General features: G+C 40.8%; 1 protein-coding gene across 1 annotated transcript in view; it reads right to left on the reverse strand.

Moving 5' to 3' along the window:
- LOC146394240 (CD82 antigen-like) overlaps positions 1-25,492 on the reverse strand; it is a 40,090-nt gene that overhangs the window by 7,252 nt on the left and 7,346 nt on the right. Inside the window, exons 2-4 of the mRNA XM_084923025.1 lie at positions 17,878-17,950; positions 15,356-15,428; positions 3,638-3,759 (exon numbers count right to left, since the gene is read on the reverse strand). Coding sequence (XP_084779151.1) covers positions 3,638-3,759; positions 15,356-15,428; positions 17,878-17,940 — 258 coding nt within the window. The 5' untranslated portion in view covers positions 17,941-17,950. The remainder of the gene's footprint in view (positions 1-3,637; positions 3,760-15,355; positions 15,429-17,877; positions 17,951-25,492) is intronic.

A 25,492-nucleotide genomic window follows, 5' to 3' on the forward strand; every position in this document is an offset into this window, starting at 1 on the left:
TTACTGTTGTCAAGAGGGAGAGCAGCAAATAAACTCCATATCCAAATGCAGTTTTCCCCAGGCTGCCAGCCATGCCAGCGCCATCTTACCCTCCGACCATACATACATTACACAAACATCACATGGGGAAGACAGGTCAGAGAGGTATAACAATGGAAAATGCACCACACGAGGAAAGACGAGGAGAAAAAAGAACTCCCCCCAGACTGAGCTCCAACAGGGAGATCAGTTTGAGAACAGAAAAAAAAAGAGAAAGTGTCCCTTCACCCGGTTAAGCAAAAGTCAACAATCTTCGATCAACGCGGATGGCCTTGAAGGAGGAACAAAGAGTTCTGACAACAATCCTGTTATCATGGAGATTTTTGTTGTTCCAGTCAGCTTAGACCTTGGCAGGCCTTCAGCTGGCGCCAGTGGGATAGCCGCATGAGTGAAGATGAATGATTTGGGTTTAGTGCAAACAACTGCATCCAATTTTTACAGCTGCTCTAATGTCCGTCACTGGTCACCAATTCTCTCAATTCCCATTGTTCTTCTCCAAGATCTTATCTATATTGCGTTCAAAACACAGTCTGAGTACTCACAGCCCTGCCAATCGTCTGTCATGTCAGCCAGCCTTGTGGGATTTTGAACAGCTGTAGCCGCTTCTTGTTCTTCGATAAGCCAGGTCCGAGCCAGCTCCAATCAGCCAGAACTCTGTTATCATGGTTCAGAATTGGTAGATGTCGTTCAGTGTCCTCCATCAAGAGCGTCACCAGACACACGACGCAACCGACCATCGAGTATCCGGCAGCAAACGTCTCCGCGGGACACTCGGGCTCTCGCAAGCCCAGGAAGGTGTCAATTCCGTTACGGGACCAGTTGATCAAATCCATAATTCTTAGGTTTTAGAGAACAAGACTGAGAAACTCTTTGAGGGTTAGAGAATAAGCAAGACTATACAAAAGATGAGAAGCCAAGCAGGAAAGATAAGGGAGAGGGAGAAGGAGAAAAGTGCGACCGCCTCCGTCAAGAGCCAAGAGAGAAAAGAGAGCTCAGAGAGAGCTTTTGTGCTCAGAGCTGTTTGTTTGTTGGTCTGAGGCAGCCATTCCCTAAGTTAAGAGCGCTGTGGCCCACTTTAAAAAAACAGATTATGAAGATAAAAAGTCTTTTCCTCCTTCCTGATTTTGTTTTTTTTAAATATATTGTTAAATTTCAGATCCATCCATCTATGCAACCATGTTTTAAATGTTTGATTTTTAATGGCAACAAAAACTAAAATTAAGCATTTGTGATAATTGGCAATGCATGTTTCACATCATTGGGAAGGAATTCTGGCCCACTCTTTGCAGAATTATTTTAATTCAGCCCTGCTGGGGTTTTCAAACATGAACAGCTTGCTGAAAGTCCTGCCAGTGCATCTCAAGCTGATTCACGCCCAGATTCTAACTTCAGAGGTGAACCTGCTGGTGTGCTTTGACTCATTATCCTAACCCAAGAGCACTTGAACATCCTGTCATTCTCCTTCAGAATTTTCTGGTAGAGACCAAAACTCATGGGTCCGTCAATTATGACAAGTCACCCAGCTCCTGAAGCTGCAAAGCAGAACACCACACTACCACCACCACGTTTGACTCTGGCATAATATTATTTTTGTGCAACACTGTGTTAGTAACCAGATACCAGATGTAACACCAGTTGTAACAGGACACAAACCTTCAGTCCAGAGAATATTTTCCCCCAAAATGTTGGGACTTATCTAGGTGTTTTTTTGACAAATACACTTGTGTTCTTTTTGCTCAGCGGCGCTTTTCGCCTTGGAACTCTCACGTGAAAGCATTTTTTGCCCAGTCTCTTTCTTACTGTTGAATCACAAATGATGAATAACTGACCAAATGAGGCCCTATTTATTTCCCCTAATAAATGAAATGACAATTTTGCATTTATTCAGGTTATATTTGTCTTATATATAAGATATATTTAGTTTTATAATCTGAAACATTTAAATATCACAAATAGATGAAAAAAAAAACAAGAAATCAGGAAGGGGGAAAAACTTTTGACAGTATTGTAAATAAATGATGTACAAAGTCTGCTTATTGACAAAATCTCCTATCATCAAGAAGAATTGGCTGTGTGAAACCTCAATCACTACTTTCACAACACTTAGAAGAAACATTGTAGAGATGCTAGAAAAAAAGCCACAAAAATTTACAGTGGACTGCTGAACACTGGATAACAACGGTACTGATAAAAGGGCACAAGTGCTCACTGGAAAACATGGTGGCATGTTTCAAGTATGCAAGAGACTAACCCAGGTTTAGCCTTACTCTGGCCTGGGTGTAGCTGCTGAATGATGATATTGGATAGAATGGAAGTTGGTAGATAGTTTGGTAAGCGCACGTGCAGATACCAAAGTCCAGATCTCACTGTTTTGATGTCCTTTCTGTTTGTTTCTCTTCAGCTATCTTCTACCTTGTCTCCCTCAGTAATGTATTTGCAGCTATTACTCCACAAGGGTGTGATGCACAATCTCCTCTCAATAGCCAATGCCAAGTTGTGTCTTCTACTTGAACTCTGGGAAACACTGATGTGAACTTCACTCCAGGTGATGGAACCTCCCTTCCAGGTGAATTGTCAACATATCGTTTGATGTGTTTTTTCTCTGTGTGACTGAACTCGTAGACGCTTTTATTGTCGTGGAAATCTTCTGGACTTAAAGTACTGCGATTAGCTGAACTGTTCTTTCCAAAACATGCAGTAGTTGAATAGGCTCTTAAAGTAACACAGCTAATGGTCTTCAGTAGTGGTGCAACGGATCACGGTTGATCCATATTCCGAACCGATCCCACTCCACGGTTCGGTACGCACGTGATCCGAAGATTCGAAAAAGAAGAAAAAAGCATGTGTATGGTGCGCGTGGTGGGTCTGTCAAGCGATAGCTATGGCCAGCGCTAGCGGTCCAAGTGGAGGAGCAGAGGACTTTGCTGCATTTAAGCAGCCCTTTGCTGCCCAGTCCGACCGGGCTAAAGCTATTACAGAAGCTACTGGGGTGTTTAGCTGCAGACGGGACGCCGTATTCCGTTGTGCAAAACAAGGGGTTTAAACTGTGATGAACGTGCTTGAGCCACGCTATGATATCCCGTTGTGCGTCCACTTCAGTGACAAGATGGTTCCAAGCATGTATGAGCAGGAGAAGTTTAAAGTTATGGCTGAACTGTCCCAGGCATCTTCTGTTGCCCTAACTACAAATGGGTGGACCTCCAGGTCAACGGAAAGCTACGTGACCGTGACCATTCGTTATATCACAGCGGAGTGGTAGATACAAAGCCCTGTACTGCCCTATACTGCACCTTAATTTGTTTTTATATAATTGCGTGGATTGAGTCTTGAGTTGAATGTTTTTAACAGGGAAAAAATACTTAAATAAGTTAACATAACATAACATTTAACATAAGTTATGTTAAAATTTTGTCTTTTTTTGCTGATCCGAAAATTGATCCGATCCACGACTTAAAACCGTGATCCGATCCGAACCGTGAGATTTTTGATCCGTTGCACCACTAGTCTTCAGTAAGGATGCAAAAATCAGTTAACCTTTACATCATTTATATTTTTTCATTATCATGTCTAAATGGGGACGGTACACACACATACTCACCAGGCTCAGCAGAGAGCGGATCTCATAAATGGCCCCCAAGCAACCGAGGAAGCTTATGAGAATGGGGAAAGCTCCAACTCCTATCAAAATGTAGCATGCCAACTTCACATCTGTGGAGTTTTCTGAGGATCAGCAACAGAGATCTCAGGTTACAAACTGCAAGCTGTCAGAGCGTGTGACTATGGCTACCATACTGTTAGGATATACATTATACTTGTGCTTTTTGTTTAAGTAGCAAAGCACATTGGTCACACATGCATGTTTGAGTTGTAACTTGTTTCTAAGGCGATTTCATCACAGTGGTAAGTTTACATTATTCAACTATAACCGAGCAACGTGATCAAATGTCAGACTGAATTTAAGAATGTTACAGCTGACCTACCAGATCCCGACATCCATGGATTGGAATTACACAGTAATTGTGTAAATGTTTTTTTCCTGTATGCCATGAAATGCTAGATATTTACTAAAGTGATTTTTATGTCGTGTAAGATTCAGAAAATAATCTAAGAGACTTTCGATCTTTCTAAGTCCCATTAATTAAACAAAACAAAAAGAGTGAGACAAGAGTTAGTACTTTCCCAGTCATCCTAAATCTAGCTGTAGGGAGTTATACAAAATATACCTAACATTACAGTTAGACAATAAAGTAAAACAGACTGTGTGGACTTGTTATCAGTGTTGCAATTGATCAACTTTCCCATTAACTGAAGCATTTTGACATTTCAACATTGTATAGTACAGAACTGAGAGAAGAACAAACAACAAACTACATGAAGGTGATTTGAAGTAGATGACTGCACGTCTTCATTATGAACACATTTCTAAAGTTTGACTATAATATCGGAAACACTGCAAATCCATCAGATAACTTAAAAAAAATATTGATTCCCAGTCTGCTTTTGTATTGTGGTTCCCATGTGAGCTCTAAAACAAAATCTAAATACTTATTTGAGTTTGACCTCAATAATAACGGAGCCCACAGGGCAGATTTAATAATGCTCTGCACAAGTAACGGCGTTACTTTTTTCAGTAACGAGTAATCTAATTACTATTCCTATCGTTACAACGCCGTTACCGTTACTAACAAGAAAATGCGGTGCGGTCGTGTTACTATTTTTCAACAAACAGGCGGCTGAAGCTATCTTCAGCTTACTGCATCTTATATCAGTTGCACGGAAGTAGCTGTAAGTAATCTGGGCGATAACTTTTTGGCACAACACGAGCTAAGGCGGCAAAACAATCGCATGAGTGCTGCTGTTTGGCTGAGGTAAAACCAGTCATGATAAACGATATATACGCGTGTTTTTTTCTCAATAGTTTCGTCATGTTTAACGTCTAAGGACAGCGCAGCGAGCACTCTCTGCTTATGACCAAAAAAATAAAAAAACAAACAAAAATCAGCCCTTTCGTTTTGGTGGAAAAATGTCAACCAATCAAAAAATGATATGGCAACATGACATTTGGTTGTTTAGGAAGAGGGGGACATTTTAGGAGTGATGGCAAGAGAGAGCGAGTTTTGAGATGTGAGAGATTTGTGACGTTTAGCGTGTTTGGAGTGTGTACTTAATGTGTTGTCTTGTGTAGCTAGTGTGTAGTGTTGTGGATAGTTTTGTGTTGTGTGTCAGAACAATGACGTGACTGCTGTCTCCAGCTGTGGACAGAAATTATTTTTTGGAGTGGCACAAATAATTTGTGTGGCATCTTGTTGAATACAGATTGTTCTGTAAATAGTTTGAAATGATTATTAAAAAAAGAGGGTAAAAGGTCTGCAAATAACTTTGTTTGCAAAACTTGTGCATATGATTTTAAAATTGACAATTTATATTTGCATTTAAAGTTATGAAATATGATTCATTAAACATGTTTGTGGATGTTACAGTAAAAAATATCACTTTTTCTACTCAGATTTTATGTTTTCTGTCTGATTTTAGATCAGTTGTGTTAACACAGTATGTCAAAATGAAAACATAACTGTAAATTCAGACACGTGAGGTTGTGCTGAAAAGAATGAGACCAAACAAGGCAAATAAATAGTTTTTAAAGGTGAAATGTAGAAGTAAAATCAAAAGTAGTCAAAAATGGCGAATTATAACCTGGACCTCAGAGGGTTAAACATTTTTTTTGAAAGTAACGCAATAGTTACTTTTCAAGTAATTAATTACTTTTAGAATCTCGTAACTCAGTTACTTTTTTGAAGAAGTAACTAGTAACTATAATTAATTACTTTTTCAAAGTAACTTGCCCAACATGTTCATCTGTAACACGTGGAAGGGTCCAAATCTGATGGTAAATAATGTTTGATGTTATTCTTCTCACCTCACAGGTCAGCTGTGTCGGAGTAATTTATAATAATGAAGCTCCCTACTGGATGAATACTGTGTAGCGTCTCAGTCCTCAGGACCAAACACAGTCCTCATCAATTTGTCACAATGAGATGATCCTAATAGAAAAATCATACTGATTCTTCTTCAGCCTGTTTTCAGAGAGACACCGGTCTGAAACCTGCACTTACACTGGATTATTTTTGTTGGGACAACACTTCCTCCCTAACTTCCTCATTGGCTGCACGCATTTTTGAGCTGCTAATCTGCATTGCTAATCTGCTCAGTTCTTGGCTGGTAATTGTTGAAATGAACTGACTGCGTCTTTGTTTATAAATTAGGGCACTGTTAGTAGATTACTCAAAGATTTTACACTTCCATGGGCATTTGTCTCCAGCTTCAGTGACAAAACTGACACTGCAGCTCTTTGGTAAACCCTGACAGCAGCTTTTTGATACCAAAAGAGTTTTTTTGCGCTGGTCAAGACTAAATCTGGCCTTTATCAGGCATCCTGATGAATTGGGTGGGTCACTGGGAGGCTCCCATTAAGTAGGCGAAGGCACTTTCATTTTCTTCTACTTCTCTGACTTCTTTCTGTCAGTGTGTGCATACAAACAGAATGATCAGGCCAGAACATGGACTTAGCGGAGTCTGGTGAAGTCATTCGCTCTTTAGCTATCACTTAAAAAGCCATCTCTAGACCCAACAGTCTTAGTTAATTATAATCCAATCTTTAACCTTCCTTTTATCTCAAAAAGTCTTGAAAGGGTAGTTATCAAACAGCTAACAGATCATCTGCAGAGGAATGGCTTATTTGAATATTTCAGTCAGGTTTCAGAGCTCATCACAGCACAGAAACAGCTTTAGTGAAGGTTACAAATGATCTTCTTATGGCCTCTGACAGTGGACTCATCTCTGTGCCAACTGTATCCATGAAGCCAGATAACACACACAAATTAGTTAAATTGCAGGAAAGACCTGGACCTCGAACTTTCTGCTTCATTAATTCAGATAAAACTGAGGTCATTGTATTCGGCTCTGTAGTATTGTAGGGCCCATCCAACTCGCCCATGTGGGCGGTCAATCCTTCAAGCTCGGGTTCTCTACCAGAGGCCTGGGAGCTTGAGGGTCCTGCGCAGTATCTTAGCTGTTCCCAGAACTGCGCTCTTCTGGACAGAGATCTCCGATGTTGTTCCCGGGATCTGCTGGAGCCACTCGCCTAGCTTGGGAGTCACTGCACCTAGTGCTCCGATTACCACTGGGACCACCGTCACCTTCACCCTCCACATCTTCTCGAGCTCTTCTCTGAGCCCTTGGTACTTCTCTAGCTTCTCATGTTCCTTCTTCCTGATGTTGCTGTCATTGGGAACCGCTACATCGATCACTACGGCCGTCTTCTTCGTTTGTCTACCACCACTATGTCCGGTTGGTTAGCCACCACCATTTTGTCCGTCTGTATCTGGAAGTCCCACAGGATCTTAGCTCGGTCACTCTCCATCACCCTTGGGGGCGTCTCCCATTTTGACCTCGGCACTTCCAGGCCATATTCGGCACAGATGTTCCTGTACACTATGCCGGCCACTTGGTTATGGCATTCCATGTACGCCCTGCCTGCTAGCATCTTGCACCCTGCTGTTATGTGCTGGATTGTCTCAGGGGCATCTTTACACAGCCTGCACCTGGGGTCTTGCCTGGTGTGATAGACCCCAGCCTCTATGGATCTTGTGCTTAGTGCTTGTTCCTGTGCTGCCATGATTAGTGCCTCTGTGCTGTCTTTCAGTCCAGCTTTGTCCAGCCACTGGTAGGATTTCTGGATATCAGCCACCTCCGCTATCTGCCGGTGGTACATACCGTGCAGGGCCCTGTCCTTCCATGATGGTTCCTCGCCTTCCTCCACTTTCTTGGGTTTCTGCTGCCTGAGGTATTCACTGAGCACGCTGTCAGTTGGGGCCATCTTCGTGATGTATTCTTGGATGTTCCTTGTCTCATCCTGGACTGTGGTGCTGACACTCACCAGTCCCCGGCCTCCTTCCTTCCGCTTAGCGTACAGCCTCAGGGTGCTGGACTTGGGGTGAAACCCTCCATGCATGGTAAGGAGCTTTCTTGTCTTGATGTCAGAAGCTTCTATCTCCTCCTTTGGCCAGCTTATTATCCCAGCAGGGTATCTGATCACGGGCAGGGCATCAGATGTTGATAGCCTGGATCTTGTTCTTACCGTTCAGCTGACTCCTCAGGACTTGCCTGACCCTCTGCAGGTACTTGGTGGTTTCCTAGCGGCCTCTTCATGGTTTCCATTCGCCTGCGGGATCCCCAGGTACTTGTAACTGTCCTCTATGTCTGCAATGTTGCCTTCTGGTAGTTCGACCCCCTCAGTTCTCACTACCTTCCCTCCCTTTGTTATCATCCGACTACACTTCTCCAGTCCGAACGACATTCTGATGTCACTGCTGTATATCCTGGTGGTGTGGATCAGTGAATCGATGTCTCGTTCACTCTTGGCATACAGCTTGTACATTATATATACACACATGTATATTTATATAATAAAAGAAGATGACATCCAACAGTAAAGGTGGGGATACTGTAGCGAAACATTGACACAGATACAAAAATGCATCTGTACTAGAGATGGCATGATACCACTTTTTCATGTCCGATACCGATATCATAAATTTGGATATCTGCCAATACCGATATGAATCCGATATAGTGTTTTTTAATCAATAAAACTGTTTTTTAAATATCAGCTGCATTTTGTATAAGTTCAAATTCAAGTTTAAATAAACAACAACACTAAAGCTATTCTGTTATACCTGTATGTAAAAAAAACACACTGCACCCAAAATATTTCATAGTTCAGCAAAACTGATCAATCTAATAAACTTAAACCTGCTCCATCCTCCCTATTCTGGTATTTTAAAGAGTACTTAGCAGGAATATTAAGCAACCTAACTAATAGGGTTGCAAACTCCCAGCAAAAAAAAAAATAGGGAACCACCCCCCCTCCACCTCATGATGCTTAATCGACATAATCAACTTTAACTTGATGCAGTGTGGAAAAAAATGCACAGAAATAAATTATTTTTCAAGAATAATTAAATAGATTCAATATCTTTTTCAACAGAACTGCAGACTGCACAATTGGTACCTTCCCAAAGGAAAAGGTAGTATAGCTTACTAGGCTATATTAGACTTAACAGTTAGTATATACAGTAATGGACTTCTATATATTTTACACAAGATTAAAACTTTGGGTGTAAGATTCACATAATTATTTATTAAAAGCTCGACATTTTAAATGAGAATAAGAAAGAAAAGTATGTCTTTGTGCCCCCTTTTCCCTGTTAATGCCCTATCGGCCCCCCTGGCTAAACTTTGCTAGATCCGCCCCTGCACAGTTACCAGCCGTCAGCTGCATAGAAAAAGATCCTGGTGTAGAAAGTAATCTTAAATCAATTCTAACAACAGCTTATCAAGATTAAACGTGCTGCTGTTATTCAGCTGCTGGTTTCCTCTTTCTGGTGCAAAGTGGGCCAAAAACAAACAAGAGAGACGGACTCGCGACAGAAAAGCCGATCAGCTGATCATTGATCAGTTTCATGATTGAAGTAGCAGCAGGAGAGGGAGAGAGAGAGGCACTCGCTCCATATATCGGTTGTTAAGCTTAACGTGGGAATGCTTTACAAACATTCAGAGATGAACTTACACACTTGCTTTACTTCTCTCTGGGAAAACTTCCTCGGAGATGAAATGGCGGTTTGGTAGCGAGGCTCAAAATGCTCAACCAGACCGCCGACAGGTCTGGCACGCCACAGCCGCTCTATCACGTGACCACACTGCTCCGACGTGCTACGGTTATGAGCCGAGTTACGCCGTGTCGCAAGTTTTGTGAGGTGCTTTTTTGATATTCAATGGATCGGATTACATTTTTTATTTCTCGCCGATATCCGATCCAGTAATTTACGTCAGTATCGGACCGATACCGATACGTAATATCGGATCGGTCCATCTCTAATCTGTACATAAGTGAGACATTTCATACGGTTTGCGTTGTATGACCACATTCCTGAGCTCAACTCTCTGGACTTGTGCTATCAGGCCGTCTGTCTATCCTTTCAGCTTTGTCCAGCCAGTGATGTATTGTGGGTTGCGAGTGTGGAGTGATGAGTAAGGGAGTGAGCGCACTAGGCTGATGTGATGCATACTGATGCTGGACAGAGCTGAAAGAGCCCTGTGTCTGATGAGGGCACCTGCTGAGCAGCCATGGCTGACAAACATCCTCAGTGATGTGCGCTGTTCTATTCTTTCTCTATTACACTTGGTCACTGTCTCTATATGTCTTCACTGAACCCTCTTCAGTCATGTCTGTACCTTTTTCCCCTCATGGACACAACTCATCTTTCTCTTTCTCTTAATCTCTTTTTACCATCTTGACATATTATTACTGCAGGTTAACCTTGTAAGTTTTAAAGATCTTTCTGATGTTAGATTTACAATCTGCTATGTCATAACCAACAATGGCTCTTCAGTTACTGAACAACTACAAACAGATGCGTTTCCAAACTGAAACTTTTGGTATATGACTATATATGGTTTAAGATTCAGTATAGTCATGAAAATGTTTCTGTTTTAGTCAGACTTCAAACATCTGACATTTAACCTCCTAGGACCTGGCGTCCACATATGTGGACATCACATTTTGGGTTATTTAGACCAAAATACTAAATCTTGCTCTACAAGGGCCTGATATCCACTTACGAGGACACTATACTGCTACTCTTCTATCGGAATTTTAAATGAATATCCTCATATGTGGCTCTGATTTTTCTTAGAAACAAAAATTAGGTAAAAAAAAATAAATCTGGTAATTCTTTGTTTTTACATTCATCAGGTCCCAATCAGCCCAAATATCAAAGAGAAATTAATAATGCATGTCATGGAAGAGTTCGGGTCTTAGGAGGTTAATCCAGTTTTCCTCTTTGACATTTTAGTATTCATTCTTGGGCTTTAATTTTGTATCCCTCAAGAATTTTGATGTCCCACCAAGTGTTCTTTTGATCTAAAGCAAGGTTATTGAGAATCCTTAGAGACCATGTCCCTCTGGTCTGTACTGCACTGATACAGACACACAGTCCTCTGTCAGGGTTAAGGACAGATCAAAATTTTAAGTTTTGATACCAGTATTAAATCTGTATTTCTATTTGGAAAATATTAACTATTATTGTTAATAATAACTGTTATGTGTAAGGTAGTATCATGCCCAACTTGAACACCTGCAGAAGCAAATATCTGTGAGGAATGCAAAAAAACCTTCCTAATAAGTATTAAAATAATCATAACCGTTGTTTGTTTTTTGTGATTTTTCCTGACTGACTGAATTCATTAGAGGGTCCATGTCCCTCTTGGGGGGATACTCCCACAGGGTTTAAATCTGGGACTCTCCACCTTTTGACCCTAGAACTGAAGAAGCTTCTCGGATGAGAGGTGAAACGTCTTCAAGCAAGTTAAAGATGTCCAGACGCTTTTCTTTGCAAGCTCCTTAGTTGAAAAAAGCACTTCACAAAAACTTCATGAGAAACTTTAAAAGCAATGTCACTGACTGTTATATCTTCATTTAATTATCTCATTTAATCATGGCTCTTAAGGTAAAGACCCTACAGTAATTGAAAGAAAACAGAGAAAACTCCAACAATCACATGAACAACTATGAGCAAACATTTTGGCAACAGTGGGAAGGAAAAACTTCCTTTTAACAGGAAGAAACCTCAAGCAGAACCAGACTCAGGAATGGATGGCCATCTGCTGCGACCAGTTGGGGCTAGGAAAAGGAAGATGGGACAAAGACACACTGTAGAACAGAGCCAGCGATTAATAATAACTAATAATTAAATGCAGAGAGGTGTGTAAACACGTAGTAAGGGAAAAGGGTCACAAAGAATAAACACACAATGCATCATGGGAATCCCCAAGCAGCCTAGATGCACTGCAGTGTAACTAAGGGAGAATTCAGGGTCACTTAATCCTGCCCTAGCTATAGAGTACAATAACTTCAGTTTTATCTGAATTTAGAAGCAGGTCATCCAGGTCTTTATGTCTTTAAGACATTCCTGCAGTTTAACTCATTGGTGTGTGTTATCTGGCTTCATGGACAGATAGAGCTGGGTGTCATCTGCATAGCAGTGAAAATGTATGCTATGTCTTCTAATGATGCTGCCTAAGGGAAGCATGTATAATGTAAACAGAATTGGTCCTAGCACTGAACCCTGTGGAACTCCATAATTAACCTCAGTGTGTGAAGAGGACTCTCCATTTACATGCACAAACTGGAGTCTATTAGATAGATATGATACAAACCACTGCAGCACAGTACCTGTAATACCTACAGCATGTTCTAATCGCTCTAATAGGATATTATGGTCAACAGTATCAAACGCTGCACTGAGGTCTAGCAGGACAAGCACAGAGATGAGTCCACTGTCAGAGGCCATAAGAAAATCATTTGTAACCTTCACTAAAGCTGTTTCTGTGCTGTGATGAGCTCTGAAACCTGACTGAAACTCTTCAAATAAGCCATTCCTCTGCAGATGATCTCTTAGCTGTTTGACAACTACTCTTTCAAGGATGTTTGATATAAAGGAAGGTTGGAGATTGGCCTATAATTAGCTAAGACAGCTGGGTCTAGAGATGCTTTTTGAGTAAAGGTTTAACTACAGCCAGCTTGAAGGCCAGTGATACGTAGCCAATACATAGAGATAGGTTGATCATATTTAGAACTAAAGCAATAATTACTGGTAGGACTTCTTTGAGCAGTCTATTAGGAATGGGGTCTAAAAGACATGTTGATGGTTAACTCAGAAAGTCTAAATAACTATCAATAATCAGTGAGTCCTGCTGCAGCGGCTAAAACAGCTGTTTGACAACTACTCTTTCAAGGATGTTTGATATAAAAGGAAGGTTTGAGATTGGCCTGTAATTAGCTAAGACTGCTGGGTCTAGAGATGGCTTTTACAGTAACGGTTTAATTAGTGCCAGCTTGAAGGCAAAGAGCAAAACAAACAAAAAATTAAGAAAAGTAGCTGGATATATTTGTTTAACTCAACATACTTACAACATATCAATTACTGATAATCTTGTTGCTAATGGAATAACCACATAAAAATGTACAGGCAGTCCATACTACTACTTTGAGGAAGTTTAGGAAACAGACAGTTTGTAGCACATACTTCATGTCGATTAAATTATTATATATTGTATTTCACCAGCCCCCCAAAAATCACAATCTAAAGCCAAAATCTATAACTCATCAGTGTCATAGGCTGTAACATAGTTTCTCTGCACCGGTTTAATGTCTATGATGTATAGTCACAGAAGTATCGATACATTGGATGTAAAAAACATAGATTCATTACTAAAATAATTACTGTAAAAGTGATTTCATGGTAAGCTGTCTCTAAAAATAGATTCTGGTTTTGTTTTACAGATTTTAACCTTATTTTAAATAGGATTTGATGATTGTTTAAAAAAACAAAAATCAATTATCCAGAATTCGCTGGAAAGTGTTAAAAAAATGAAATCCTTTGACAAAATATGAATGGTATGCTTATGTCTGATCATATATTAATGCAGTTTTGAGTTTCATAGTTTGTGTTTTAACAATTCAAATAAGTAAACCATAAAATCTGAGGTTCCCAATGTTTGCATTTCTTCTTTTTTCTTCCTGTCACACAAACAAACAGTGATACTTGGAGCTAGAACATGGCCACATTTAGGCTCTTAATCATAGCTTCTTGGTTTTTTTGGCCTAAATGCAATCCACAAGGGGTTTAGTGGGAAGTATCCACTGGAGAAAATACAATATAGCATTTCTGTTTTAGTAGGACTCACACCAAACGCTGGTCAAGACAGCAGGTTGTATTTTTATACTCCTATTCAATAACAGCACAACACACAGGAAAGTGACTTAAGTAAAGTTAAAACCAGAGGAGGAAAAAGTACAGACTTTCTTTACTTAGATAGAACTATAGATACCTGTGTTTAAAAAAATACTCCAATGAAAGTAAAAGTACTGAAGCATCTTTTTTACTCAAGTAAAAGTGAAAAAGTATAGGCTGTGAAATGTACTCTAAGTAGGAAAGTAAAAAGTAGCTCCTTGAAGGACATTTCTAATTCTGTACAAAGGAAACTGATCCCTGTGCTATATTAATATAATACAATAATATTAGTACATAATAATTCAAATATTTAAATATAAATTCTAATTCAATTGAATGCACTCAGTTTGAATCTGTTATGTAGGGATTCAGCAGGTGGGGAACCCTTAGACCTGTGTAGTGTCTCCGCATAGGGAAAAGAATCACAACTCAAAATGTCTTGGCCGATTCCCATTCTCTAAACTGACTGCATACTGTATATTGTGTTGTTACTAAACTGTTGGTACAAATGTGGATTCAGCAAATTAATCTAACCATGACGGCCCCAAACAGCTGGAGGATACATATGAGAACTGCATGAGAACTTAAATGCAAAACGTAAATGCATATTAGCATATTACAGTTGATTTAAACCAACACTGACCATGGACACCACAGCCACTGTGCACCAGTCCAGCACAGTGCTTTACAATAAATTAACCACAGTACGACAAGCTAACATCTTTATCTCATACAAACGACTATTTTCAGCAACACACTCAGCGTCAAACTGCACACAACAGCTGGTATGTTTATTTATGTTTGTTAAGCTTGAATTTCAAATTACCTGACACTTAAAAAATGTAACTCCCTTCATGTTTTCTCCATGTAACGCTAGCTAGATTTGAAGTACCGCAACCACAACATACGGACACCTGCACTCCTTTCAGCCCACTTTGACTCCCAAGTATACATGCTCTAGATAAGCGGTCCCCAACCTTTTTTGGTCCACGGACCGGTTTAACGTCACCGGTTTAACGGATCGGCCTTTAAGGTGTCGCGGATAAATACAACAAAATAAAATGATACCAACAAGACAAAAACTGTTGTATTTTGTAAATATATTAATAGACACGAATTCACTGTGTAATTGTGTAACTTTATTAGCAGTGTCCGCCTGAAATGCGCCAACAATATGAAGAGCTAGATCCTCCTATCTGCCCCTTAATGCTCTCTGGCCGCTATGGTAACGTGTAAATACTTCTTTCAAAATAAGACACACAACTACAACATGGGAAAAGACTCAGGGAAACCAAGTCAACAATAAAAACCCTGAAAACCATCAATTTAAATAAACACTCAAGTACAGATACCTAAAACTTCATTCAAGTACAGTAACAAAGTATTTGTACCTCGTTACTTCCCACCACTGGTTAAAACACACAGAGAAGTACAGATGACCTCAAACCTGATCAAGCACTTACTCAGGGCAACGATGAAAGTCTGATTGTCCAGGAGAATCCAAAATCCAAAGCCAACGATGACGGCCCCAAACAGCTGGAGGATACATATGAGAACTGCATGAGAACTATCAGAATGAAAGGATGTCACAAGAAATTTGATAGTTACAAGCACCACTTCCTTTCCATGATTTTCATGTATTTAAAAAAGACACTTTGATCAAAATTGGTGCTAAAAACTCACTAGTGAGAAGCATGAAATTATGTGTTTTCAGAAGTATCTAAAGGCAAACTGTAGGTGAAATATCTGTCAGAACAAATAGGAACACAGTGGAAACTAAACTGTAGGGATTATGTCAAAAGCTGCAAATGCAGAGGGTGAAATGCAGGTACAATGAAAACCCACTCTATTAAGAGTTTTAATGCAACAGCGCAAATTGTCCTGAGTTGATTAATTTCTTGACATTTTACCTTTATTTTGACTAAAAGTTGCTGTATTGAATATTCCTAAATATTAGCCAACAAGCCAACAACATGTTTGTCTGTTTGTCTATGTTTGTTTGGAATTACATTTACATTTACATCCCACTTTCTCCAATTTTTTATTGAAAATTATGCAGTTTAACATCACATTGCACTCTGAAAAGAAAGCATAGTACAAATAAGCAATTGGAGTTAAAAAAGGAAATCATGTAATCGACTTATAGCCCAAAACGTTTTCTAAACCTTTGACTCATCAAAGTAGCCACCTTTGGCAGATGTAACAGCTGAACACACCTGTGGCATTCTTTCCACAATAGAAATCCAATGCAACTCGTCCTGTCAAACCTGCAGCTCAAAGTCTTGTCTTCATAGTTGAAACTGAGACTTGCTTACGCATATCACACAAGCTGTTAACTCTCAGAAACTTGTCCTCTGATTCAGTTGTGGCTTTAGATCTGCCGGACCTCTTCCTGTCAGAGTTTGTTTCTGAGTGGTGAAGGAAACTGTACTCAATGACACCTTGACTTTCTTTGCTATGATGGTCTGTTTCCATTGATAATGGCCCTCTCACCATTTTTGCAGCAACGCACTACTTTCTGCAGTACAAGACTGTTCAGCTGATTTTTACAGTGCGTTCCAACACTGCTAATATGCACACAGAGGGGGTTGTAAGTAATCTAAAACAGTTGAAACAGCTGTAGGAATTAGTAGCACCAGCTCTCAAGGCTTGATGAACCTCCATTGCTGCAGAACAGCTTTAAATTGTTAACCCATTTTGAAAAGCCTTTTTGTATAATTCTAACATGTAGATTACTTTTCAGTTCTGGGTAACCTTACCTTTTTTTAAAAAAGGTAGGTCTGCCAGTTCACCCACTTACCTTTGTATCATTTCGAGCTATTCATTGGACATGAACGACTTGAATTGCAATAAATAAATGGACAAATTGGGGTGTTCTAAAACTTTTGACCAGTAGTGTATGCCAAAAGTTCAGTGCGCGAAAACCACCCCCAAACTATTGCAAGCACAATTAAATTCCTTACATGTTAATTTTTATAACATGCATGCATAGAACTCACAGCCACTTGCACAAAAAAGCCATCATGCACATGAGAGTGTCTGCGTTGCACTCGCTGCTACAGTTTCACGCAGACAGGTTGCTTAATGTGCTCAAAGCTGAATCCTGCTTGCATAAACTAACTTAACTTTTCACTGTTTGGAGGGCAGAGCCCAAAGGAAGATTGGTCACTTTGGTGGACTGTTAATGTTAGTGCCTTAAACTGCCTTACACTGTCAGAGCAAAATAAGCGCTACTTTAAACCATATTTATATATCCATCCTTTTTCTTCTGCTTATCCAATTTAAGGGGGTGGAAAGTCTATTTCAGCTGTCACAGAGCAAAAGGCCTTAAATGCCTGGGCCCTTGGTATCCCAACATAACATTGCATTATCTTCTTACAAATCATTGTAACTGACATTGAGACTGCACTGGCAGTCTTCACAAAGTTGAAGGAAGGATGAATGGCAAAATGTACCAAGACATTCTTGATAACAATCGGCTGCCATCCACCAGGATTATGAAGACCAAATGAGGGAGTATGCTTACAAATCATTGTAAGAAGATGATCTGTCCCTAACCACCTGTCAGTGGTTTAATCTTTTGTCATTTTAGTTATATTTACATGTTCAAAATAAACTCTATTCTATTCTATTCTATTCTGCTCTATTTAGCACCATTTGACACAATCTAAGATTTATAAAATTCTTCTAAAAAGTAGATCTTAGGCCAAAGCATGATATTCTACAATACAAGCTGGGCAGTTTTCCCATGCTTACTTATGTGTTATCAAATGTACTTTGTTATTGTCGGGTTTTTATCTCACCATATTAAGCGCCTTGAGGCGACTCTTGTTGTGATTTGGTGCAATATTAAATCAAACTGAAGTGAACTGAATGGAGTAATAAACTCAATCACAAACATACAGCTGCTCTAACACCATCCTAAAGGTGCATTTTTCTGCAACAGAACACTTTTATGAGTCACTAGTAAATTTAAAATACTTACAAAGAAGATGAGGTTGAAGAGGAACAAGAAGTACTTGCTCGCTGTCATGCAGCCTTTCCCCATGGTCGTTTATCTGTGAACATGAGACAAATGAAGAGTCATAATAGAAATTTACATTAACAGCCCCAGAAGCGGAGATTATTACAGGATGCAGTTTAATTGTAACAGCTTTAGATCAGGGATAATCTTGATGTAAAGAAGTGGCGACAGATGCTGTAAGAATTAGAGACCGCTGTGGATCGTGATGATCAGATCAGGACCAGGGGCTCAAATCTAAAAGATTACAGCAGCAAAACCAGTACGACCTCAATCTGTGAGCATGGGGAGACTGCACTGGCAGTCTTCATAAAGTTGAAGGAAGGATGAGTGGAAAAATGTACCAAGACATTCTTGATAACAATCAGCTGCCATCCACCAGGATTATGAAGACCAAATGAGGGAGTATGCTTCAGCAAGACAATGATCCCAAACACAGAGCCAAGGAAACTCTCAGTTGGCTTCAGAGAAAGAAATTAAAGCTGCTGGAATGGCCCAGCCAAGCACCTTCATGGATGTTTGTAAGGCTATCATGGCCCAGCGGGGGAAAGGGGGCATACGTAGGCGGAGGACCAACATTTTGCCTTCACCCGCCGGCTGCAGGATGCGGCGGAGAGGTGGCTGCAGCGTGGCCCTTCACCAGGAGACAAAGTGCTTGTATTGCTCTCTTCTTCTAGCTCCAAGTTACTCGCCAAGTTACTCAGCCAACTCGCAGAAGTGTGCAGTGGCTGACAAAACTGCTGTACAGCAGAAACATAAAATGTACAAAAAAAACAAAAAGAATAATAACTACAATAATTAAACAGCAATAAAATAACAGTGTCAGTTACCCACTGAGTCAAAGGCCAGTGAATAAAAATGAGTTTTTAATCTGGATTTAGAAACCAGCACTGATGCAGATTGCCTAATGTGAAGAGGAAGATCATTCCAAAGCTTTGGGGCAACAGTAGAGTCTCCTCTAAGTTTCAGCCGTGATCTACTGACTGAAAGCAACAGCTCAGCTGACCGGAGTGAATGAGGGGGGACAATGAGGTGCCAGACCATTTAAGGATTTTATAACCAGTGAAAGGATTTTAAAATAGATTCTAAATTCAATTGGAAGCCAATGTAAGGAGGCCAGAACTGGAGTAATATGCTCAAATGATCTTTTTACCAGTTAAAAGCCGTGCCGCAGCATTCTGCACCAGTTGCAGGTGTGACAGAGTGGATGCACTCAGATGGAGAAAACAACAGCCATCGCATCCTGCCCGCGTCCCAAGACCAAAAAAGGTTCTTGGGGCTGGCTGGGTACTACTGTTGGTTTGTGCCTGGGTTTGCAGAGTTATCCAGTCCCTTGACTGAGCTCACCCAAAATGCGGAGCCAGATCTGGTCCAGTGGATGGAGCAGTGCCAGAGGCTGCGGGCCATTTTGTCCCAGTAGGTAAGGGGGCCAACCGGTCCATTGTGTACATCAGCCGAAAGCTGTCAGAGAGCGTAAGGCCACATATATCACGGTGGAGGAGTGTCTGACCACGTGGTGGCCAGTCCACTCCCTTCGTTATCTGGTCGTTAAGTGATGACGTGACGAATCCTACTTCCGGGCCTAAAGTAGTCTGCGTTTAATATGGCTTTTGTGTTGTTAACATGTTTAATGTTTTGTATTTTCTTCTATTTAACCTCAAAAAGCTCCTAAAACAGTCAGTGATCACTGTTGACCTCCCTCGGCTTTTATTACCGCTAATCATTTATTTAAGCTCAGTTTTTAAAACCTTAGGATGTAACTACAGCCCAGCCCATGCAGCAGTATATGAATGACTAACCTCGTATTGTGGATGGATTATCTCAGTTGTTCTCCTGGCTGAAGTTTGGTCCTTTTACAGCATCCTGCCATGCGATTACATCAGTCAGGACATGCTATATTGTATTTAGATAGAAGCTAGCGAGCTAACTTCCTGCTAACTTCTAACTCCGTTAAATGTCATAAATTCAGTTTTCATGGATGCCTGGATGTTAAACTCAATTGTTACACCTGGTAGAGCAGAACGCTGATCATTTTATTAAAGATGAAAGACTTTAGACAGTTTTTCAACTCTCAGTAATGCCATAGTGATCGTTTGATATATGGACCTGCAGCGGAGTTTAGGTCCAGACACGGCTAGTGACGTCAGACTTAACGACCGGATTACCTCTTGGGACGCTCATTTGCCTCGCTGCAATGACTCCACTGCATGAAGGATGCCAACGCCCGGATCACCTGCTGAAATCTGGCCTTATAGCCTTTTAAGGTCAAGGTGGTCAATAGGTCAGGGGTGCAAATCGTCATGGCCAATTTTCTCTCTATTTGCAGGTGTAACTTACTGGATTGCCGTACCAAACTGCAAATTACTTCTGTGTGGTGGCTCATATCTGTGGGGGGAAAAAAACAAACCAACCTGAATGGACCATCAATCAGCCCTCACTCCACAGAGTAGTGGCATTTACTGTCCAATAAATCTATGGAAATCTGGGTGAGATATGGAAAACTTGCTCAATGCTTCCCCTGGCAGTGGAGCCCTGTGGGCGACCCACTTTCCTGTTACTGTAAATCGGTTACACCAGTGTTTGTTCCAGTTTGGAAAGGGTGGTACCTGCAGGGATGGCAGTGGGAAGAGAATGTCCAGTGAGAAAAATTTTGGTGACTTCCTGTAGCAAAGTCAGATTGAAGTGACTGTCTAACTACACACACACACACACACACACAATTAAGCTGATCTTCTATGGTCTGCTTTCAAACTTTGGATCTTTTAAGGACAAATTGTTAGTGGGGTTGGGCGATCTAAAAGTGAAAGTCAAAAGCATAGACATTTTTTATGAGCCACTCAAGTAACTCTGGCATTCATTTTGATAATGTCATTAAATTCCATGATAAGACCAACAATACAGTGGTTAAATAAGTATTGAACATGTTTCCAATTTTCAAAATAAATATATTTGGAAAGGCGCTACTGAGATGAAACTCTCACCGGTTGCTGGTAACAACCCATCCAATCCACACATGCAAAGAAATCAAACCATAGATGTCCATAAATTATGTGTCATTATGAGAAATGACACAAGGAACAACATTGAACACTGTTACTGAAATGTATTTATTACTTTGTACAGAAGCCTTTGTTGGTGGCGACAGCTTCAAGACTCCCGTACGGAGAAACTAGTTGCATGCATTGCTCAGGTGTGATTGTGGCCCATTCTTCCACACAAACAACCTTCACATCCTGAAGGCACCTTCTGTGAACTGTGAGTTTTGGTTCTTTCCATAGATTTTCAATTGGATTCATGTCAGGTGATTGGCTGGGCCATTCTAGCAGCTTTATTTTCTTTCTCTGAAACCAGTTGACAGTTTCTTTGGCTGTGTGCTTTGGATCATTGCAATGCTGAAACATCCACCCTTATTTCATCTTCATCATCCTGGTAGATGGCAGTCAATTTTTATCAAGAATGTCTGGGTACATTTTTCCATTCATCCTTCCTTCGATTTTTAGAGGACTGCCAGTGCCATATGCTGATAAACAGCCCCGCAGCATAGTTCCACCTTCAAACTTCACTGTTGGTATCGTGTTTTGGGGGTGATACGCAGTGGCTTTTGACGTCCAAACAGGATCTGTATTGTGGCATCCAAGGAGTTCAATTTTGGTCCGATCTGATCAGACTCTCCCCAGTATTTCACAGACAGTCTAAATGTTGTTCAGCAAACTTTAAATGCACTTGAACATGCTATTTCTTCAGCAATGGAGTCTTAATTATACAAAGAGCTGAAAAAAAGGCTGAAACACAATCAGCCTTTGGTTTTATTCTGAAACGTAATAAATGAATAAAACTAAGACACGACAAGCAGACTTAACTCTCCTCCTGCCTCTCCTTTTCTACCCCCTCCTCCTTTTTCCCAGCCTCTGCTAGTACCAGGCACAACCCTACATAGCTCAGCAGCTCTCAGTGACGCAACACACTGTGAGATTAGGGCACAAGGGTATACTATGAAAGAAGCTCAACACAGCGAGGCTTTCTTTGCATTAATTGACTTGGCAAGCCCAGTCGAGACAGTAAGTATCACAGTGGTGGTTATCAGCTATATCTGTTAAACTGGGCTTTTTGGTCCAGGCTCTGTGCACACTCACATATTAATGAGCATTTCACACGTCATATGCCTCTTCTTCCACACAAAATTATCCCTAGCGAGTCACGCAGGAGGAGGAAGCAGGATAAACACGCTGGCGTAAAGTTGCTCCTGAGAAACACCCGGCATCCCCTGCTCATAGGTTATCATGGCCAACATTCTGAGGAGCAAACTTGTTTTATGTATACAGCGCCAGATCACAACAACAGTTTCTTCAAGCCACTTTACATTGTAAGGTAGACCCTACAATAACACAGACAGAGAAAAACCCAACAATCATATGACCCCCTATGAGCAAGCACTTTGGTGACAGTGGGAAGGAAAAACTCCCTTTAAAACTTTTCACCTCCAGGAGAACCAGGCTCAGGGAGGGGCGGGGCCATTTGCAGCGACCAGTTGGGGTGAGAGAAAGAAGACAGGATAAAGACATGCTGAGGAAGAGAGACAGAGATTAATAACAAGTATGATTCAGTCCAGAGAGGTCTATTAACACATAGTGAGAGAGAAAGGGGACTGAAGAAATGCTCAGTGCATCATGGGAATCCCCCAGCAGCCTACGTCTATTGCAGCATAACTAAGGGAGGATCCTGGTCCAGCCCTAACTATATGCTTTACCAAAAAGGAAAGTTTGAAGCCTGATCTCAAAACTAGAGATAGTGTCTGTCTCCTGAATCCAAACTGGAAGCTGGTTCCACAAAAGAGGGGCCTGAAAACTGAAGGCTCTGCCTCCCATTCTACTTTTAAATACTCTAGGAACAACAAGTAGGCCTGCAGTGCGAGAGCAAAGTGCTCTAGTAGGGTGATATGGTACTACAAGGTCATTGTTGGACAAATGTATGTATGGATGTCTCCTGTCCTACCAGACAGTCCTACTAGACAAAACGTTGGCTCACTGTACAAGTTAGTCCCACTACCCGCTACCTCCACTTGGTACTGCAGACCACAGACCCACTTATAAAGCAGTCTTAAAAAGACAGAAAGCACAGATAAAGGAGATAAAGAACTGGACAGAACAATTTGTGCTCTGCTTGCAAGAGTATTATGACTGCACACACTGGGATAAGGGATTTGCTGGAATGATTTGGACACACTTACTCATGTCATATGTTCTTATACTGCACTTTGTAGAGACATGATTATTCCTTCCAGGCAACTTAAAACTTATCCTAACAATAATAATACTAACAATAATAAATCTGTAAAGTCAAGCATACAGAAAAGAGTCAGTAAGAACAGTAAGGACTTCCTCCCGATGTCTAATGTCAGTGTGCTGCTGCCTACCCTGTGGAGGTCTGTGCTTCCCTCCATGGATATGCCTCCCCAGACCATCACTGACCCATCACCATGTTGAACGCCATTAAAAGCAGCATAAATACTCCACATCTTACCCAGGCGCTTTCATGTTTGTCATATGTGCTCATAGTAAACAGGCTCTAATCTGTAAAAAGCATAGGATGCCAGTGGTGGACCTGCTACTTCTGGTATTCTATGGCAAATGCCACAAACATCAAGACAAGAAGGCTCCTTACCACACATGGAGGGTTTATCTCCAAATCCAGAACACTAAGCGGAAGGAGGCCGAGGATTAGTGATTGTCAGAACCACTATCCAACAACATGAGCACATCAGACAGATGGCCACAACTGATTATGTGATTAATGAATATCTCAAGCAGCAGAAACATGAGAAAGAAGAAAGCAAGAAGACGAACCATCATGGAAGGCCCAAACACTGCCCGGCATGTTTTTAAACTGATAGAACAAGTGGCTGATGTTCAAAAATTCTACCAATGGATAGACAAAGTTGGACTAAAAGACACCCCAGAGGCACTAATCATGGCAGCACAAGAACAAGCTCTAAGCACCAGACTGATAGAGGCTGGGGTCTACCTAAGGGCATAGATTTGGTTTTGGCATTGGTGGGGACGGATGATTCAACCACCGAACCCTGCCGTGTTTCCTTTTTTTTTTCTTTTTGTCTTTGCTTCTTGATAAAAAAAAAAAGGAGAAATATACTTGCCTACATATGCTATTCTACATGCTTTTAAACCATTTAAAATCACAATTCAAAGTTTTATATGTGAATTATATAATGTTAAATTACTATTAAACAAATGACTGACTAAGTATTTTAGACTTTAGTTTACTTCAGCCATAATCCATATAAATCAGGTATCATTCAAAAATAAAAATAGCTTCAAATAAAGTCATGACAATAAAAGAATATGACCTTAAGGACTTAACAACATTACTTCAGTTATAGTACACCAACATCTCTTATACATTAGCACTAAGGGAACACTGAATGACCTGGTGGGTTTTGTCCATAAAACTAGTCATCTAAGATGACCACAAAGTAACAGATCTCTCAGCAGAATTAGCAACATTTTAGGCACTATTGCCCCGATCAAGTCAGTGAGCTGGGACTTTTTATTCTAAACATGAACTACTGTTACAGCAACAGACATGGACTACTGGTGCCCCACACAGCAACTCAATGTCCACTATGTGAAGGAGCCAAACACAGGCCTTCTCCTCTTGTTAACTGAGATAAACTGCTGGCATATTTGTTTTACATCTATACTGTCCAGTCTCTCCTGGTGGACACGGCAACACTTTTTTCATGGTTACATACAATTTTAGACTGATGTGGGCCAAGCCTAGCACATACTTGCCAACCTTGAGACCTCAGAATTAGAGAGACATTCAAAAGGGCTGTTGGGGGGGGGGTATACATATACATACCAAAAAATTTTACATTGTTTACTTATCGGATAAAATAAGTTAAATGTCACCGTTATTATTGTCCGGCCGGAAACAGGCCAGGGGTGTCCAAATTCAGAAGCTGCGTCCACCTGAGGACCCGGCCTTCGCGGTCTAAGTGGGCCGGGTCGTCCGAAAGCCGGGTGGACCGGAAATGAGCGACTGTGAAATTGGACGGTCTAGCCTTCAGAATTACGTCACCTCTGCCGTCTGCTCCTTGCTGTCTAAAATATAACCGGATGCTGGCGTAGATTCTCGACCATCTCACACTTCTGTTTAATCAGTTTTCTGTTTGACGTTTATTCAGCTGTGTGAAAACCCCGGAGGAACCCTTCCGAGGGATTAATAAAGTTTTATTTAATCTAATCTAAGATAATAACTTTAATCTCAGCCAAACCGATTTACTCACGAACAAATAAAACACTGAAAAAGGCCAAACAACAACATGTTTAAGTTATTTGAAGTTTACACAGCTACATTCTCGCCTGAAAATATGTTAAAAGTTTATTTTGCGACCCAGAAAGAGTAATAAGAGTAATATTAAAACTAAGTAGCTGCAGCAGTAGCCATTGTTGGAAACTGGAATTGGCTGGCCCAATCTGGAATATGGTTTATCAATTTTGTTGTCCGGGTGGAGAATCGGGAGAATGGTGGTTCCGGGAGATTTTCGGGAGGGGCACTGAAA

The sequence above is a fragment of the Perissodus microlepis genome, chromosome 1 (genome assembly GCF_051167445.1).
Source record: "Perissodus microlepis isolate ML-2025 ecotype Zambia chromosome 1, ASM5116744v1, whole genome shotgun sequence".
NCBI classification, from domain to species: domain Eukaryota; kingdom Metazoa; phylum Chordata; class Actinopteri; order Cichliformes; family Cichlidae; genus Perissodus; species Perissodus microlepis.